Below are 19826 nucleotides of genomic sequence, written 5' to 3'. Positions count from 1 at the left end.
CATTTCTCTACATCACCTTTTTTAGGTTGTTCTGCTTGGGGGGGTCACGGGCTCTTCATGCACTGGGAACCTCACAGGCGTCATCATGCGCCTTGCTGAGCCCGATAGTCCCTCAGCTGGGTGGTCACATCCAGCCCTCACTGGGCTGCCATTTATCCCTCACCAGAGGATCACTGTTAGGGGGGTCACGGGCTCGGTGTCTGGGTCTGAGCCTGTCTGGCGGGATGCAGGGCTCAGTTCTCTCCAGCATCGGCAGGTCAGTTGGGGAATAGGTCCTCACTGGCATCATCGTGTGTCTCTTTAGTCTGGCAGTTCCTCAACTGAGTGGCCACGTCTAGCCCCTCACTCGGGCTGCCTCTCATCTCTCACCGGAGGACCACGTTTCAGGGTGTACAGGCTCTGTGTTAAGCAGTCTGGGTTTTTGTGTTTTCCCTTTCAGGGTCTGCGGTGCATCATCTCAGGTTCATGGTTATCAGGCACGGGATGGGCAGGGCACACTCGGCCTGGTTTATCTCATGCCTTTCCCGGGGGATGCAGTTGTGGGGAGCTGCGGGTTTCTAGTCCCAGCCTGGTGGCCACGGGTCAGCATTTGGCCGTGATTCTTCCACGCCACATTCGCAGGGGCTCAGGGTTGCTTCCCACCGCAGGTTCACCCTTTGTTCTCCCACCACAGAGCACATTCCACTCTGGTCGGGTGGTTGTCATTGGGTCGGTATGTCATGGTTAGGTTAATTTCGGCTTGCATCTATTATCGTTATTCAGGGCATACATCGTGGTGCTGTTACAGGTGGATTCCATTTTTCATTTAGGAATGTCAAGGTGTGTTCTGTTTATCTTTTCGCTCAGGGGTCATAGTTAGTGGCTTACATACCAGGATCTGTCACGTCTTCAGATCTGTACAGGCTGAGGTTTCGTTTTTAATTGGTTGTATTTGCAATCTTCTCGCCTGTACATTCATACGTCATACGTTGCACGTCACGTACATTCCTATTTTCTGCCTACCATGGTCAGTACGTACTAAGCCCTGAGTGTTCGTTCTAAATTACCTGTTCAGCGCCACAGGTTGCTCGGGCTCGCGCTACACTCACGCAGGGGGTCACGGTCATTAGTATCTCTCATGCGCTATGTTCATTTGTTGTTTTTTTCCACAGATTGGAACATGTCTCACGTCTCTGAAAGTGACGAGTTTGCTGTCATCCCTTCCACTCCAGCTAGGGGCTTGGAGCACGGCAGCACTCCATCCTTGAGGAACTGGACCATACCTAAGCTCATTGCCGAGCTCCGTTGCAGGGGCATTCCTTTCCCGGCCAGGAAAGCGGAATTATTCAGACTCCTCTTTCCGGCCCCATCCCAGCCTCAGCCTTCCACCAGCGTGGAACATGCATCCCTGATCACCTCACTGACACAGATCAACATGGTGTTGAATACCCTCTCCACTTCTGTCCAGCAGTTGCAGGACAGAATGGATGTGCTGGAGGCCCGTCCAGCCAGTTTGGTGGTTCCGGCAGCTTCCTCAGGTCCTGGGCCATCCGGATCCTCTTCAGGTAACACCAGTGGGCCGTTACCTCTGGTGGTTCCTTCTGCTTCTGCCATGTTACCATCTGTTTCTCCTGCCCATTTTATTCTGGCCAATCTCAAAAAAGACATCTTGGAGGGGAAGGACATTAATCTGGCGTCCCTGCTCATTGCGTCGCAGGATGCGGTGGATAATAAGGCTTATGCTTGCGGGGAAGTCTCGGTGGTCTTCAGAACCCGTGATCCCAGGCTTAACTGCAAGCTAAGCATTGCCGAGTTTGTCCTCGCCTTCGGTATCTTCAGGGATGTCATCTGCGCAGTTAGTCCCAGCAGGAGGGATGAGCTAGAACTCTATCTTCACAAAGTGGTAGATCTGGCCTACAAGTATGGTGGTACGGCCTTTTATGACTATCACAGGTCTTTCTCATCCAAAGTCGCTGCCACGTGGGCTCAGTTCCAGTTGGTCACATGCTGGAGCAACATTGACACAGTTATTCTGCAGGCATTTTGCCAGTCAAAAATCTCCAACATGTGCCAACTGTCAATCGGCTGGTGTCCCAACCTGGATCAGCTGGGGGCTTCTGGGGCCAACAGGCTAGGGTCCAGCGGATCTTCCTCAGGGCCTTCAGGGCAGTTTGACAAACTCGGCAGACCCATTCATTTGCTAGGCAAGGCTCAGCTTTGCAATAACTTTAACTATGTAATTATAACCAGTGTAGGCTGCTTCATGTTCATGCCAATTGTTTTAGGGCCCATCCCAAAACCGCCTGTCCGATCAAGCTGTCCGGTGCATCCTGACTAAGCCAGGTCAATGTCCCCAGGTTGGAGTTTTGGTTGAGTCACCACCCGTTCCCGGCTCTTAAGCGGTTCTTGGTGGATGGGTTTTCAGAGGGATTCCACACGGGCCTGATCACCCTTCCTTTGCAGTCACATGAATGTGCCAATTTGGTGTCTGCTGCCTCCAATGCTGGCTTAGTGGACGAGTTGTTACAGGATGAGTTTTCCAAGGGGTTTGTCATTGGGCCTTTTCTGTCCCCGCCATTTAGTTTGTAGAGGGTCAGCCCCATTGGGGTTGTCAAAGGTACATTTTCTAATAAATATCAGTTGATATACGATCTGTAGGCTCCTCATTCGTCACCTATTCCTAGTTTAAATTCAATCATACCATCCGAGGAGTTCTCCTTGCAATACGCATCAGTTGATTCTGCTATTCAGCATATCTTACAATTAGGCGCATGGTTGTCAAAGGCTGACATATCGGATGCCTTCAAACTCCTCCCCATCAAACCCTCTCTCTGGCAGTGGCATGGGTTTAAATGGTAGGAACAGTTTTACATTGCCACCAAGCTAATGTTCGGCTCCAAGAGCAGCCCTTGGCTTTTCAACACATTTGCCTCAGCGCTCAATTGGGTTCTACGTTCACAGTTGGGGTGTGGCAAGGTCATTCATTATTTGGATGACTTCTTGCTACTGGAGAGCCCCGCGCAGCCACCCAAAGATCTCGCCAGTCTCACTGAGTTGTTCAGGGATCTGAACGTCCCCTTGGCTACCTACAAGATCGATGGGCCTTCCACCGTGATCACTTTTCTAGGGATCACCTTGGACACCGTCCGCATGATCGCTAGTTTGCCACAGGACAAGCTAGTTAGGATCCGTGGGATCATTCACAATTTGGTCAGGTCCCCGGTGTGCTCTAAGAGAGAGTTACAGTCTCTCTTAGGCATGCTCAATTTTGCCATGAGGATCATTCCTCAGGGCAGGTCCTTTGTGTCCACACTTCTGGCTCTCCTTCCGCTCCTTCAAGACGCTGACTCGGTGGTGCGGTTGCAGGCTGACGCTAGGGCTGATCTTCTAATGTGGGATCAGTTCTTGTGTGAGTGGAACGGGATTTCCATGTTTATTTGTTCACCCACGACAGCCTCACCCAGGGTCTTTTCGGATGCCGCCGCATCGGTAGGTTTCTCTGCCATTTTCGGGGGCCAGTGGCTCACGGGCCCCTGGCCTTCGGCGGTGTCAGATATTCCGTGATTTTCCCGGACGTCCGCACTGCTTGAGATTTTCCCCATTATGGCCGCAGCTTGCACCTGGGGACCCTTGTGGTCCGGGCAGACTGTCATCTTTTTTACGGACAACGTTGCCACCGCTGAGATTGTCAACAAGGGGAGGTCAGGGTCTCTCTTGATCATGGCATTCATGCGCAGATTGACATGGTTGGGCTTCAAGTTCAATTTCCATTTCCAGGGGGAGTTTATTAGTGGGGTCTACAACGGGGCTGCTGATGCTTTATCCATAGCTGATATTCGGCGTTTCTTTCTACAGCATCCGGAGGCAGATCAGAGGGGTATGCCAGTTCCGCCATTTGCCCAGCTGAGGTTGGATTAAACGCTCTTGGGGCACAGGCGGCCTGCCTAATCAATGCTTCATTGTCAAGGAACACGCTGAGGGCATACAGGACGGTGTGGAGGTGTTTCTGTGGCTTCACGTCCCTTTACCCTTGCAACAGGGGGTGTGGTGTCAAGTACATGTTGGCTTTCATGGTTTATTGTCATGACAGATTGTCATTATCCTACAACACTATCAAATTATACCCTTCTGGTGTCCAACATTTCTTTTCCCTGCTCCATCCTGAGTCACCGTCATTTTTTGCAGCTCACCCCATCAGAGCCATGCTTAAGGGTATTCAGAAAACTCCGGGGAGGCCAGCTGTCACACGCTTGCCTATTTCCAGGCAGATTTTCCGGGGGCTAGCTGCCCTACTATCAGCAGCCCTACAGCAGCCATCAGCCCTACTATCCCGCTCACCCTTTGGGTTGGGTCCCAGTTTGGTCCTGAGGGCAGCAGTGTATCTCTGTTTCTTTGGGTTCCTCAGACCTGGGGTGGTGTCCTAAAACGGGCTCCACGCACCAGTTCTCCGCAAGGGTAGTCTCACCAGGTTGCCGGATCATTTTTTATAACAACTCCCCAACAACAAGAACTGCCAGGTGGGGCCAGGTTTTGTCATCAACTACCACAGAACAAACACTTCCTGGTGTCCGGTGAAGGTGTTGGATCAGCTCACGTGCTTATTTTCTGCAGCCCCTCTTGACAGCCCATTGCTTCCCTTTCCTACGCAGGGCCTCACCTCCAGTCAGTGCATTTCCCATGTCAGGATTTTGATTGGCAGGTTGGGGTTTAACCCGAGACAGTTGTCCCGTGCCATCGGGCACCCAGAGAAAGAATCGGCCGCCGTGGGATGACGACCATATAGAGATATCCAGTGACCAGATGGTCGCCAGTCATCTCTATGACCGTTGGAGGCCCGGGTGCGACGTTATGACGTCACGTCCGGGCCACGGATGAAAACAAAGCCGCGATCGTGGCTGGTAAGCATGAGATTGTGGATTTTTTTTTTTTTATGATCTTATGCTCTCCAGCCTGGAGAAGAGATGTGGGGTCTTATTGACCCCGCATCTCTCCATAAAGAGTACCTGTCACGACCGATTCCTATTACAAGGGTTGTTTACATGCCTTGTAATAGGAATAAAAGTGATAAAAAAAAATGTAAAAGAAAAGTAAAAATAAAAAAAAATAAAGTAAAATAAAAAATAAAATAATAAAAAAAAACAATTTAAAACGCCCCTGTCCCCGGTAGCTCGCGCCCAGAAGCGAACGCACACGTTAGTCCCGCCCACATGTGAGGTATCACCGCGTGCGTTCGAGCGCGAGCAACAATTCTAGCACTAGACCTCCTCTGTAACTCTAAACATGTAACCTGTAAAAAAAAAAAAATTTAAAGCATCGCCTATGGAGATTTTTAAGTACCGAAGTTTGGCGCCATTCCACGAGTGTGCGCAATTTTAAAGCGTGGCATGTTGGGTACCATGTAACATCATCTTTCACATTATACAAAAAAATTGGGCTAACTTTTTTATGATTTTTTAAATCATGAAACTGTTTTTTTTTTAATCGAAAAAAAACGCGTTTGAAAAATTGTTGCGCAAATACCGTGCGAGATTAAAAAGTTGCAATGACCACCATTTTATTCCCTAGGGTGTCTGCTAACATATATATATATAAATATAAATATATATATATATATATATATATATATATATATATATAATGTTTGGGGGTTCTGAGTTATTTAAAAAAATTATGATTTTTACATGTAGGAGAGGAGTGCCAGAATAGGCCAGGTTCCAGTATGGAAGTGGTTACACAATCTGCAGGGGAGCAAATCATTCCCCCGCCCCACCCCCACTGTACGTCCGATTTCTCAATCCTCCCAGCTCTGTGTTTCTTTCACCTCTAAAAAGAAAAGTTCTAAAAGTTCAAAAATATCGTTGGCGCATTGCTGCAGTCTTCAAGTGCCTGGCGATCAGAGGCCTTCCTCCCGCCTGGGTGATCGCATTACTGATGGGAGTGAAGAGGATCTTCACCTCTTGTGCCTTCACCCTTTATTAGTCCATCATGCTCGGGGTTCAGCGGAGAAGAAGATAATGGACGGAGAGTCGCTTCTCCCCTTCCTAAACCCTTCACGCTAATTGAGTTTTTCGAGTGTGAATGCGGAGACGGATTTAATGACTAATGAAATGCCCCGGCTTTCAAGAATGAAAAAAAAAAATAAAAGAAAAAATTCAAATTGTATTTTAGAGCACCTTTCTGCCGAGAAGGATATTGTAAAGCTACTGATTACAATCCAATTAGTTAGATAAACTCTTGTCCAATGGCGCAGAACTCCAACAGTCAATACATCTGTTCTGCCGCTACATTTCATTAAATTAATATTTCGGTTTTATTAAATTGGGGCTGGAATTTGCTTGATTAAAACGTATATATCACTTTCATTCTTGTAGATAATGAAGCTGAATAAAAAGAACCAACGTCAAAAAGAAAAAAACTCTAAGCTCCAGAAAGGTTTTACCACCCCCCCCCCCCCCCCATAACCAGGCCATTGTTTTCTATTCAGCACTGTGCTACTTTAAACTGGCAATTGCGCGGTTATGCAACACTGTACCCAAATGGAATTTTCATCATTTTTTTCACACAAATAGAGCTTTTTTTTAGTGGTATTTGTTCAACACTGGGGTTTTTATTTTTTGTGATATAAATGAAAAAAGGCGGAAAAAATAATAAATAATAATTCTTATTTGTCATAAAAAGTATCCAATAAAATCAAATGTCATCATAAATTTTTAGTCCAAAATGTTTTCTGCTACATGTCTCTGGTAAAAAATAAATCCAAAGAAGTACATATTAATTGGTTTGTTATAGCGTCTACAAACTATGGGATATACAGTATATCTAAAAATTGATCCGTCCTGATGTGCTGATGTCTACAAACTATGATATAGAACAAGGGTCTCCAAACTTTCTAAACAAAGGGTAAGTTTATTGTTCTTTAGACTTTAGGGGGGCCGGATTGTGGCCAGCGGGAATGGCATCAATGGGAGTAAACATTGTCATGGTGTCAGTGGGAGGAATAGTGCCCCATCATTGGTGTCAGTGGGAGGAATAGTGCCCCATCATTGGTGTCAGTGGGAGGAATAGTGCCCCATCATTGGTGTCAGTGGGATGAATGGTGCCCCATCATTGGTGTCAGTGGGAGGAATAGTGCCCCATCATTGGTGTCAGTGGGAGGAATAGTACCCCATCATTGGTGTCAGTGGGAGGAATAGTGCCCCATCATTGGTATCAGTGGGAGGAATAGTGCCCCATCATTGGTGTCAGTGGGAGGAATAGTTCCCCATTGTTGGTGTCAGTGGCAGAAATGGTGCCCCACTGTTGGTTCCAGTAGGCAGAATTGTGTCTCATATCAGTGGGAGGAATAGTGCCCCAAGGGTTGATTAAAATAGGCAAAGGGCATCATCCGGCCCCCCGGGCCACAGTTTGGAGTCCACTGGTATAGATATACTGGAATGGCGGTGATCAGCGACTTATAGTGGGACTGTGATAGGGTGGCGGACAATCTGACACTAACAGACACTAACTGACTGACACTGAAGTCACTAGTGACACCAATATAGTGATCAGTAAAAATATATATGAGCAGTTACCCGGGGGCAGGCATCCTCCCCTTGCTGGCCGACCAGTATATAGAGTATATCATCCTTCTGGAGTTCAAAAACCCCAACCAGAGCGGTGCCGTGGGCCCTCGTAGGAGTCTTCACTCCCATTCCGCCAGCTGCTCCATATCCGGATATCCTAGAAGAAGAAGAACACAACTTATTACCAAGATGTGACTCAGCACCTGATTTCTATAATCCTGTCTCTGCTCCTGTCCACCTGGGAGTCCCACCCACTTTTGTGTGCTAGCATCTTCTGTTATATTCTTCATAATATATCCATCAGGGATGGTGGAACCCCTCATAATGGGCACAACAGGTGGACAGACCTGGGAACTCAGCACAGGGATGGTGGGAACACCTCATAATGGGCACAGCAGGTATACAGACCTAGGTACTCAATACAGGGATGGTGGGAACCCCTAATAATGGGCACAGCAGGTGGACAGACCTGGGAACTCAGCACAGGGATGGTGGGAACCCCTCATAATGGGCACAGCAGGTGGACAGACCTGGGAACTCAGCACAGGGATGGTGGGAACCCCTCATAATGGGCACAGCAGGTATACAGACCTAGGTACTCAATACAGGGATGGTGGGAACCCCTAATAATGGGCATAGCGGGTGTACAGACCCGGGAACTCAGCACAGGGATGGTGGGAACCCCTCATAATGGGCACAGCAGGTGGACAGACCCGGGAAGTCAGCACAGGGATGGTGAGAACCCCTCATAATGGGCACCGAAAGTGTACAGACCCGGGAACTCAGCACAGGGATGATGGGAACCCCTCATAATGGGCACAGAAAGTGTACAGACCCGGGAACTCAGCACAGGGATGGTGGGAACCCCTCATAATGGGCACAGAAAGTGTACAGACCTAGGAACTCAGCACAGGGATGATGGGAACCCCTCATAATGGGCACAGAAAGTGTACAGACCCGGGAACTCAGCACAGGGATGATGGGAACCCCTCATAATGGGCACAGAAAGTGTACAGACCTAGGAACTCAGCACAGGGATGGTGGGAACCCCTCATAATGGGCACAGCAGGTGTACAGACCTAGGAACTCAGCACAGGGATGGTGGGAACCCCTCATAATGGGCACAGCAGGTGTACAGACCTGAGAACTCAGCACAGGGATGATGGGAACCCCTCATAATGGGCACAGAAAGTGTACAGACCTAGGAACTCAGCACAGGGATGGTGGGAACCCCTCATAATGGGCACAGCAGGTGTACAGACCTAGGAACTCAGCACAGGGATGGTGGGAACCCCTCATAATGGGCACAGCGGATGTACAGACCCGGGAACTCAGCACAGGGTGGTGGAAACGCCTCATAATGGGCATGACAGGTGTACAGACCCAGGAACCAGGAACTCAGCACAGGGATGATGGGAGGATTTTTGCTTTCTATTTTTTTGCTGTAGGCAGAATGGTTAGGACTCCCAAAATTATTTCAGTCTGTGTCCCCACTGGGAGGATTTTTTTTTTTTTTTTTTAAGCAGAGGTGGTGGGTGGTGCTGCATATTTGTATGTCACGCGGTAATTGAGTAGCCCTTTTCCAAACACAAATATTTTGGAAAAAAACACAACACATTTTAATGCCCAAAAACATGATACAATAGCCAATTTTTTGGTAAAATATAAAATGTGATGTTACGCAGAGTAAATAGATACTGAACATGTCATGCTTTAATATTGCGTCTTACCTTAGAGAGCTCTGGAAACTCCTTGACCAGCTCCTCCGGTCCCTCCTATGTGTAAGTCACTTTGGGCGGGGGGCCCGTAGAACCCAGAAAATTCCTTGGAGAGGTTGGAGAAACCTTGTTTCAGCTCCCCATACACCTCCTATGTCTAAGTAACTCTGTGTCTATTAGGGGCACAGGGTGACCGAGAACCCCAGTCTGATCTGCACTAATCAGACTCACCGAACAACCACACCGGACTCAGCATTTCCTTCTACCCCCGTTAGCCAGGGTCTTATATGTGTGGTTTGTATTGAAAGAATGAAGGGTCTCTTTCACTTGGGACATTAATATTTCTGAACAATATCCCTCAAGAAATATGTGAAGATAAATGAATTCCACCTTTCCGACTGCTGGACTATCGTATGAGCTTGGTCTCATAAAATGTTGTAGACTTTTTACTAGATCGTTTGAGGTGTGGCTGTATCCCATTGTTCTACTGTTTCTGTCTGCCCTGGGAGCAACCTATTATGGGATGTATATGTCTATGTGGATGTGTGTATTAGCTGCGAGAGGGGAGGGGTGATTTCTCCAGCAGCCCCTCCTAAAGACGATCTCCTGTTGGATAGTTGAATATACCTGTGTGTCATGTTACTGGAGGAGGTAAAGTTTACCCCGCTCTGTGTCATTATGCAAAGAAGGGGGGTTGTCCCCTGAGTGTATATCTCTTTGTGCCTGTGTTTGAATAAACAGTCTTATGTTTTTCACTCTACACAATGTCTCGACAAGTGACTGGGTGGGCTAAGGGGTTTTGGATCGTGCTGGTACCGGGCAAGGAAGCATCTATGGCGGACAGACTCTTCTTGAGTATGGGGGTCCGTCACATTGGTGGCAACTGGCAAGCGGTGGGATTGTGCTTCCTGGCTGTGAACACGTCCAAACCAGCACCGGGATCCAAGGTCGGGATAGCAGACTTCGGTCGTCCCAGCGGAGATATGGACCTGGCATTAGAGTTGCAAGGGCTGCTGCGGAGTGCCCTTTCAGCAATTCCCAGGACTGTGTCTGCGGATCAGAACCTGGAGATCAGGCAGCGGATTCGGGTTTAGGTCTGGCTTGGAGCCCTCCAGGTCAGGTGCTTTCCAACCCCAGAGGCAACAAGCCAGTGACCAATGGGAGTTGCGGATGGCATTCCTGGGAGAGCGGCCCCAGGACCAATGGGTGTCCAAGTTGGACAGGCTGGTTCAGCAGGAGATGTAGCTGGAGAATCGATATCGGGCTCTGCAATGGCACGCAGAGCAGGAATGTTTAGGAGAGACAACTGAATTCTCTCCGGAGGGATATGACTTTGGCGGCCCTGGATTGCTGTGGGAGAGCCTTACAGATGGTTTTGCGTTTGCCGTTAAAGGGGAACCTACCCTTGAGGACCTCCAAAAATATAGAGACGCTATGCTCAGTCTTGCAGGGGTCTTAGAGCTTAAACCTGATCTGGACTATTTGCTAAGGAAGGAACAGCATCTGGAAAGGGCATACAGGAAACTGCTAGCACACATTTAGCAGCATGCCCCAGAATCGGCAGCAGAAACTCTGGAGATGGCCATCCCCAAAGCTAAAGTGCTGACAGCAGGGCAGAGCTCTGCTAGCCTCTGCCCAGCACCAGTAACAACATCTTTGTTCTACAGACAGGAGATGGTGAACCTCTATCCCAAGATACCAGTTCCAGAGACTGGGGATTTATTAGACTTTTCTGCTGAGGAGGAACAACCCGGTGAGCCTCCCGAAGAGCTGGCTTCAGACAAAAAACAGAAAAGAAAGGGCGCACCGGCCTTGTGCATTATCTTTAAAAAACTTATTACAAAAGAACACATAAAATACTACTCACAAGGGTAGATGAAAATCACGCTTAAATGGTAATGGTGATGAGTGCACCGATTGCAGTCTCCAGACCTAGGGACAAGGCGTGCAGACAGCTGCTGGCTGACGCGTTTCGAAGGAAGTGCCTTCTTCTTCAGAGCATGGCACTGTGGACCACTGCCCACAACAATCAACTCCCCATGGAGCTCCAGGGAGAGAATGCAAACGGCACCTCACAACTGCAGCTTAAGATGATATCGGTGGATGGGATTGAGGTCTCCACTGACAGCAACCCAGCAGAAGAGCTAGCAACAGGGCAGAGTGCTGCTGGCCTCTGCCCTCAAGGTCCATAAAGACATGGATGAGCGAGTTTGGAGTAGAGGAACATGACAGTCCTGAACTCAACCCGATAGAACACCTTTGGGATGAATTAGAGCGGAGACTGAGAGCCAGGCCTTCTCGTCCAACATCAGTGCCTGACCTCACAAATGCTCTTCTGGAAGAATGGTCAAACACTTCCATAGACACCCTCCTAAACCTTGTGGACAAGAGATGAAGCTGTCATAGCTGCAAAGGGAACCCTACGGACTAATGCCCCGTACACACGGTCGGATTTTCCGATGGAAAATGTGTGATAGGACCTTGTTGCCGGAAATTCCGATCGTGTGTGGGCTCCATCACACATTTTCCATCGGATTTTCCGACACACAAAGTTTGAGAGCAGGATATAAAATTTTCCGACAACAAAATCTGTTGTCGGAAATTCCGATCGTGTGTACACAAATCCGACGGACAAAGTGCCACGCATGCTCAGAATAAATAAAGAGATGAAAGCTATTGGCCACTGCCCCGTTTATAGCTCCGACGTACGTGTTTTACGTCACCGCGTTCAGAGCGATCGGATTTTCCGACAACTTTGTGTGACATCCGTCGGAAAAAATCCATGGATTTTGTTGTCGGAATGTCCGAACAAAGTCCAACCGTGTGTACGGGGCATAAGACTGGGATGCCATTAACATTCATGTGTGTATAAAGGCAAGTGTCCCAATACTTTTGACAATATAGTGTATCATCCTTCCTAACCAGTGATGTGTCGGCACATCGCTGGACAGGAAGCGGTTAATAAAAGATTCCATTTTTTTATTCCTGAAAATGATACAGAATGACGATATCTAAGAATCAATACTTTTTTAGGGGCTTCTGTCAGAATAGTGGAGGAGACATTATTATTCAGGTGACGCGGAGCGACGAGTATCGAGTTGTTCTTAAAGCAGCGAGATATTGCGGCGAGGAGGATATAAATACCTGAAAGGATCTAATTATGACGATGTAACGACTCGGCTGAAGAGACTCTTGTGAATGATAAGTACGGAGTACGGCAGCTCTCATCTAATTACACAGAATGAAGAGCCTCGTGTATTCACCCCATACAGGGGAAGAGCAGAAGACGTGACACGGGGCCATCCGGTTCCTTACACAGAGGAGATCAGACCAGGAAAGGGCGAGAAAGAACGCAATCTGCATCTCAGCTGACCACCTAACAGAAAATCAGTCATTTCTGTCAATATAATAAATAAGGTTCATGGAGCTCATCAGGGCCATCAATCAGTACTCACCATACCGAGCCCAGGTCCCATTGGGTCATCGGGGGGGGGGGGACTGGGCCCAGCAGGGGCTGCCAATGGGTGGCCCCAGTGCAGTGCAACATTGAGCCCCATGGTTTCTGTTGACAGCCCTGTTTATCCCCAGGGTGGGGTAGATAAAGTCAGTGTGAATGGGGCAGTAGTCAGCATGAGCCCACCCACCACAAGTCCTGGTAAAGAATGGGGATCCAGTGGGGCCCAACCAGGGGAGAGCGGGAGGAAGATCGGGCTGAGGAGCGGGGGAGCGCAGAGTGTGACAGCTTTGACAACATGGCGGGGGGGGGGGGGGGGTGACTGAGGATACATATGGGAGTTATTGGAGCAGGAGAGATTTTAGAAAGGCGGTATGGGGCTCCATGATTTATAATTGTGGCCCTGGAGTTTCTGTGAATTTCTACCAACTTTCCCCATATTATAATAATTAAAAAAATAGAAGTGTCTCCTTCTTCTGAGGATGGAAAGCTGTGAATGGGTGGGATGGGCACAGGCACATTTATTTATATACATTGTGTATTTATTTATATACACAGTGTATTTATTTTTATACATTGTGTATTTATTTATAGACATTGTGTATTATATATATATATATATATATATATATATATATATATATATATATATATATATATATATAGTGTGTATATATATATATATATATATATATATATATATATATATATATATATATATATAGTATTTATTTATATACATTGTGTATTTGTATATATTATGTATTTATTTATATACATTGTGTATTTATATATTATGTATTTATTTATATACATTATGTATTTATTTAACCACTTAACGACTGAGCCTCTTTCTGAGATTTGGTGTTTACAAGTTAAAAACAGTTTTGTTTTGTTTTTTGCTAGAAAATTACTTAGAACCCCAAACAATATATATACACCCTAGAAAATAAAATGGTGGTTGTTGCAATACTTTCTGTCACACTGTATTTGCGCAGCGTTCCTACAAGCGCACTTTTTTTTTGAAAAAATACACTTTTTTGAATTAAAAAATAAGACAACAGTAAAGTTAGCCCAATTTTTTTTTTTTTTTGTATGTGAAAGATAAAGTTATGCCAAGTAAATTGATACCCAACATGTCACACTTTTCAAAATTGCTCGTGGAATGGCGACAAACTTTTACCCTTAAAAATCTCCAGAGGCAAAGTTTAAAAATGTCTACAGGTTACCAGTTTTGAGTTACAGAGGAGTTCTTTTGCTAGAACTATTGCTCTCACTACAACGTTTGCGGCAATACCTCACATGTGTGGTTTAAACACTATTTTCATATGCGGATGCTGCTCACATATGCGTTCGCTTCTGCACGCGAGCTCGGCGGGACGGGGCTCGTTTAAAAATTTTTTTTTTCTTATTTATTTTACCTTTTATTTTTACACTGTTCTTGTAAAAAAAAAAATGGTGTCACTTTTATTCCTATTACAAGGAATGTAATCACCCAATGTAATAGAAAAAAAGCATGACAGGTCCTCTTAAATATGAGATCTGGGGGGTCAAAAAAGACATCGGATCTCATATTTACACTAAAATGGAATAACAAAAATGAAAATGTCTCTTTAGAAGCAATGGACGGAAGTGATGTTTTGATGTCGCTTCCGCCCTGCAATGATATGGAGACGGGTGGGGGGTCATCTTCCCCTCACTCATCTCCATACCAAGCCAGGGAGAGGACCTGATCGCCTTTCGCCGCTACCGTCGGCTCCGGTAAGCGGCGGAGGGCAGCGGAGAGCGCCGCCGATAAAAGTGATCTCCCGCTGCCGATAAAAGTGATCTTGCGGCGAATCCGCCGCAGAGACCAATTTTATCTGAAACCGGACCGATCACTGAAGAAGAGGATACCGGAGTTATGGTAGCTTGCTCCCTCTTCAAAGTGACGGCGTATATCGGCGTGAACCGGTCCAGAAGTGGTTAAACATATTGTGATATATACAGGGCCGGATTTCTCACAAGGCCACCGAGGCCAGGCCTCGGGGCAGTAGTGGTGCAGGAGCGCCGCTGATCCTGCGGCGACTTCTCGGCTTTCGCGGCCGCCCCCCCTTTCAGGCTGCCAGTTAAAGTCCGTTGCGGGCATCGGTGCCCGTAAAAAAGATGGCCGCGAGCCGACCACGCAACTGCGCATGCGCTGTTCCAAAGCCGCAGGGGCTCGGGAAAGCTTGCATGCGCTCGGCTGGGCGGCGCATGCGCAGTAACGTAATGGCACCGCCCGGCGCCATTTTCGAATAGACGATCGGGACACTATGGTGGTCGGTGGCTCATGCAGTGCACTCGCCATAGGCAGAGCAGTCCAGAGGAGCCGAGCAGGGGTAAGGAGGAGGAGAGTACTGTCAGGGGATATCAGAGTGAGAGGAGGACATCGCTGGGAGCCTGGAGGGTTAAGCCGTGGCATGCAGGGGAGGCCGGGACAGAGAGTCTCTGATGTGCTCTGTCCAGTGTCCACCATAATATTACTTCTCCACATCATCAGTGTGCTGTGTCCTCCTCCTGTGCCCCTTTCACCTTTCCACAGGTCACCACAATTCTTTCAAAAATCAGACAATGTGATTATCTGGATTTGTTTCCACATTTTGTCTCCCATAGTTGAGGTCTACCTATGATGACAATTACAGGCCTCTCTCATCTTTTTAAGTGGGAGAACTCGCACAATTGGTGGCTGACTGTAAATATAAATATATATGTGTATTTATTTATATACATTATGTATTTTTTATATATTTTGTGTATTGTGTGTTTATCTACTTATCTATATATTGTATTTATGTATATTCATTGTGTTTTTATTTATATACATTTATATACATTATATACTTATTTATATATTTTTTTGTATTGTGTATTTATTTATCTATCTATACATTGTATTTACTTATATTCATTGTATATTTATTTATATATATTGTGTATTTATTGATATATTTTATGTATTTATTTATCTATCTATATATTGTATTTATTTATATTTATTGTGTTTTTATTTATATATTTTTTGTATCTATCTATCTATCTATCTATCTATCTATCTATCTATCTATCTATCTATCTATCTATCTATCTATCTATCTATCTATCTATCTATCTATCTATCGTTCTATCGTATTTATCTATCTATCTATATTTCCTGACGCATCATGGCAGCACACACATTGGGTTGTGACTCCGCCTCCACAACCTGATAGGACTAGTTAGCTATAAGATCTTGAAGAGGAGTCCACCTTGCATTCTCCTTTTTTTTCCTCACCTGGATGGATCGACTGGTTACAGCTTGGAAACCCCTTGCCGATTCGCCCCAGCTGGGTTCAAGCCTCTCCTAGCTGGAAGCCCTGACTGTACAGCCTCTAAACGAGCTTTATGCAGGGAACCCCACTCTGGTGGTCTCAGGGATATGTCCTAACAATCTTTTTCAAAAAAGCCTTAAACAGGTTTTAAAAGTGTTCAGCGGTCTCCACCTCTTACCTTCAAGTTCCACTCTCTACCACCTGGTAGGTCACCACTGTACTCATAATGAAAATCTTATTTTCCTGTTCCGTTTTTTCTGTTTCTATATCTTCATCTGGGTCCGCTGGGCCCTGTAGTCCCTTGCCTTGCCTGTCCCATCATGGCGGCCGGCTCGGCCTCTCGGCGCCAGGAAATGACAGCATGAAGGTATGGATAGTCATTTGCCAGCATCCAAAATGGCGCCGAGCGCCGCGGACACCTAGAGCGCATGCGCGGCCGTGACGTCATCACTGCAGCGACGGCGGTCTATTTAAAAACCACTATTCTGTCATTTGGAGTTGCTTGGAGGGTAGGAGAACACCCTCCACACTAATACTGCCCCAATTGTTGCTGCCTTGCTGGGCAATCACCATCCTTATTACTGGTAAGTCCTTTCCTTCTTCCTATCAAAAAAAAAAAAGGGACTTCCCCCCCCCCCTATGTTTTTATATAAAAAAAGAAAAAACTTTTTTTTTCAAAATGAGGAATCTTTCTTTTTCTCCTTTCTCCCTTCATAGACACACTCCACCTTTTCTATGGAGGCCGCTGCCACAGCAGACCACGCACGGACCACAAGGTAAGGGGGCAACATAATGGGTAAGTAATGAAGAGGAGAAAAGAGAGCACTGCCACTAATACCACCTCATATTGGTAGTTCCGGCAGGTCATCAAGGTCATCGCATTCTAAAAGAAAAGAGCGTTCACCTTCAAGACACTCTCATTCTCGAAGAAGTCATTCAAGATCCTCCCACCATAGAGATTCAACATCTTCCCGTCAACCACGAGATGAGCAGTGTATCCGCCCTGCGGCCAATACATGCTGGGTCTGTGGAGCGCAAGCGCTATCTGGCAAACTAGTATGCCAAACATGCTTAGAAGAGGTAACCCGCAACAAGGAAGCGGACGCAGTGCAGGCATCCAACATAATAAGAGAAACCGTAAAAGAATCTATCCTGCAGGGAGCAACATCCGAATCAGTTGGACAATCCATTCCGGCCTCAACTCCTTACGATCCCCAGGACCAAGAGGATTCACCAGAGGAAGAGGAGGGTCTAGTACCCACTTCCTTCGACTTCGCATTAATAGACCCTTTTGCGAGAGCAGTAAAGGAGGCGATCGGATGGGAGGAAGAAAAGGACGCTCTTTGCAAACTAAGGAAATACTTTCCTAACCTAAAAAGAGACCCCGAAACCTTTCCCTTTATCGATGAGCTTGAAGAGTTAATAAAAGATGAATGGCAAAAGCCAGATAAAAAATCCGGCCTAAATAATAGGCTAGCCAAGCTTTACCCACTGAGGGAACCAAAGGTAAATCCTCTCATCGCAGCACCTGTGGTTGATTCATCACTAATGCGCCTGGCGCGTCATGTAACATTAACAATTGAAGATGCCGTCACCTTTAGAGACATAATGGACCGCAAGATAGACCTTGATCTTAAAAAAGCCTATTCAGCGGCAGGAGGGGCCTGCAGGCCGGCAGTTACACTAGCAGCAGTCGGTAGAGCCATCTCCAGCTGGGCGTCTAACATCGAAAAATTATTACTAGAAGCAGCAGAGCGGGAAAAGATCACGTCCGCTTTACAGGAACTCAGCCTGGCGGGAGACTTCGTGGCGGAGGCATCGGTGGACATCATAAGATCCTCAGCAAGAGCAATGTTGGCGGCAGTAACAGCCAGAAGAGCGTTGTGGTTAAAGCCATGGGTCGCAGATGCGACTTCAAAATCCAGTTGGTGTAGAATCCCATACGACGGAACAAACCTATTCGGGCCTAAACTAGATTCTGCAATCTCGAAAGTAACGGGGGGTGAATCGGGCCTCATTCCCTCAGATAGGAGACCCAAACAGCAAAAGAACCCACCCTTCAGACGACATCTGCCCGAAAGATATCGAGAAGCAAGGTCTTATAGGCCAGGTAAACAATTTAAGCGGAATTGGCAAAACCCGCAACCAGCCTTTGTGAGGGTACAGAAGCCCAAAAACCCCAACTCAGGGGATCAACAGAAGTCGTTTTGATGGCACGCAAGCCCAACTCGCAATAGTAGGTGCGAGGTTGAGGCTGTTTGCTCACGTATGGATACACTCTATAAGAGACCCCTAGACGATTTCCACCATCCAGGAGGGCCACAAATGGACATTCAAGCACAAGCCACCCAAAGAGTTCTACAGAGTTACCAGACTACCGTCTTCTCTTCCGAAGCGAAAGCTTCTAATCAAGTATATTCTAGAATTACTACAAAAACAGGCAATCATAGAGGTTCCACGGGAACAGGAAGCCACAGGATTCTATTCTCCTCTTTTTCTAGTAACGAAAAAGACAGGAGACTTGAGACCGGTACTCGATCTAAAAAGTCTCAATGAAACGATTCTAGTCGAATCATTCAAAATGGAGAGCCTGCAATCAGTACTGCTAGCAATAGGAGCAAAGGATTGGATGCTATCGGTCGATTTGTCCGACGCCTACTTACATATTCCCGTACACCAAACCTTCCAAAAATATCTACGCTTCGCAATAGGTCGCCAACATTTTCAGTTTCAAAGCCTCCCATTTGGAATATCAACAGCCCCCAGAACTTTTATGAAAGTCCTGCTACCGATAATAGCACAGCTGAGGGAGAAAGGTCTGAGAGTCCTACATTATCTCGATGACATACTGCTACTAGCCGACAGCCGACAAACTCTGCTTCTACATCAAACAATATTAATTTCCACACTCCAACAGTTTGGCTGGATAATAAATTGGAAAAAGAGCAACCTGATTCCGGCACAAAGAATCATTTTTTTGGGAGCCGAGATAGACACCAACTCCAACACAGTCGGTCTTCCTCAAGCGAAAATAGACCCGCTAGTACAGAAAATAAAGAAACTCCTGGCAGCAGAATACTTATCAGCCAGAACGTGTCTGAGCATCTTGGGGTCAATGTCTTCCACCTTCTTAATGGTCCAGTGGGCGCAGTGGAATTCAAGAACATTCCAGAATTCATTCCTAAAACAGTGGAACGGATCATCAATGAACCAGCGGATCAGGATCAATCCAGCAGTAAAGAAGTCGGCATGGTGGTGGACCCGAATCAGCAACCTCTCACGCAGCCGTCCCATAATACCGCCACTACCAGAAATAATCACCACGGATGCCAGCCTCCAGGGGTGGGGAGCACATTATCAGCATCAAGGGGTACAGGGCCGTTGGTCCTTTCGCCCGCAGGGGATAGTTTCAAACATTCTGGAACTCAGAGCCGCCTGGAAAGCTTTACTAACATTCGGACCACTCCTTACAGGAAGATACGCTCTCCTACGCATGGACAACACAGTGGCTGTGAATTACGTTCACAGACAAGGAGGCACCCGGAGCAACACACTCATGGAAGAGGTTCGCCCAATAATCGAATGGGCTCAAGTTCATCTGACAGATCTAAAGGCAATCTACGTCCCGGCAGTACAGAACCAACTCGCAGACGACCTGAGCCGAATATTTATATCAAACAACGAGTGGTCTCTCAACCCTCAAGTATTCGCTCTGCTCACTCGCAAATGGGGAATCCCCGATATGGATTTGGCAGCAACTCCACAGAACAACAAATGCCCTTGG

The 19826-nt window shown here is 46.8% G+C and overlaps 1 protein-coding gene across 1 annotated transcript in view; it reads right to left on the bottom strand.

The window, feature by feature from the left end:
• The window catches only part of ALK (ALK receptor tyrosine kinase), a gene marked incomplete in the record, with an annotated part of 645074 nt that overhangs the window by 120454 nt on the left and 504794 nt on the right, over positions 1–19826 (bottom strand). The window contains 1 exon segment of the mRNA XM_073628762.1: positions 7551–7698. Within this exon segment, the coding sequence (XP_073484863.1) occupies positions 7551–7698 (148 nt within the window).

This window comes from Aquarana catesbeiana, linkage group LG04 (genome assembly GCF_042186555.1).
Source record: "Aquarana catesbeiana isolate 2022-GZ linkage group LG04, ASM4218655v1, whole genome shotgun sequence".
In the NCBI taxonomy this organism is placed as follows: Eukaryota; Metazoa; Chordata; class Amphibia; order Anura; family Ranidae; genus Aquarana; species Aquarana catesbeiana.
This window is presented reverse-complemented; position numbering and strand designations above follow the sequence as displayed.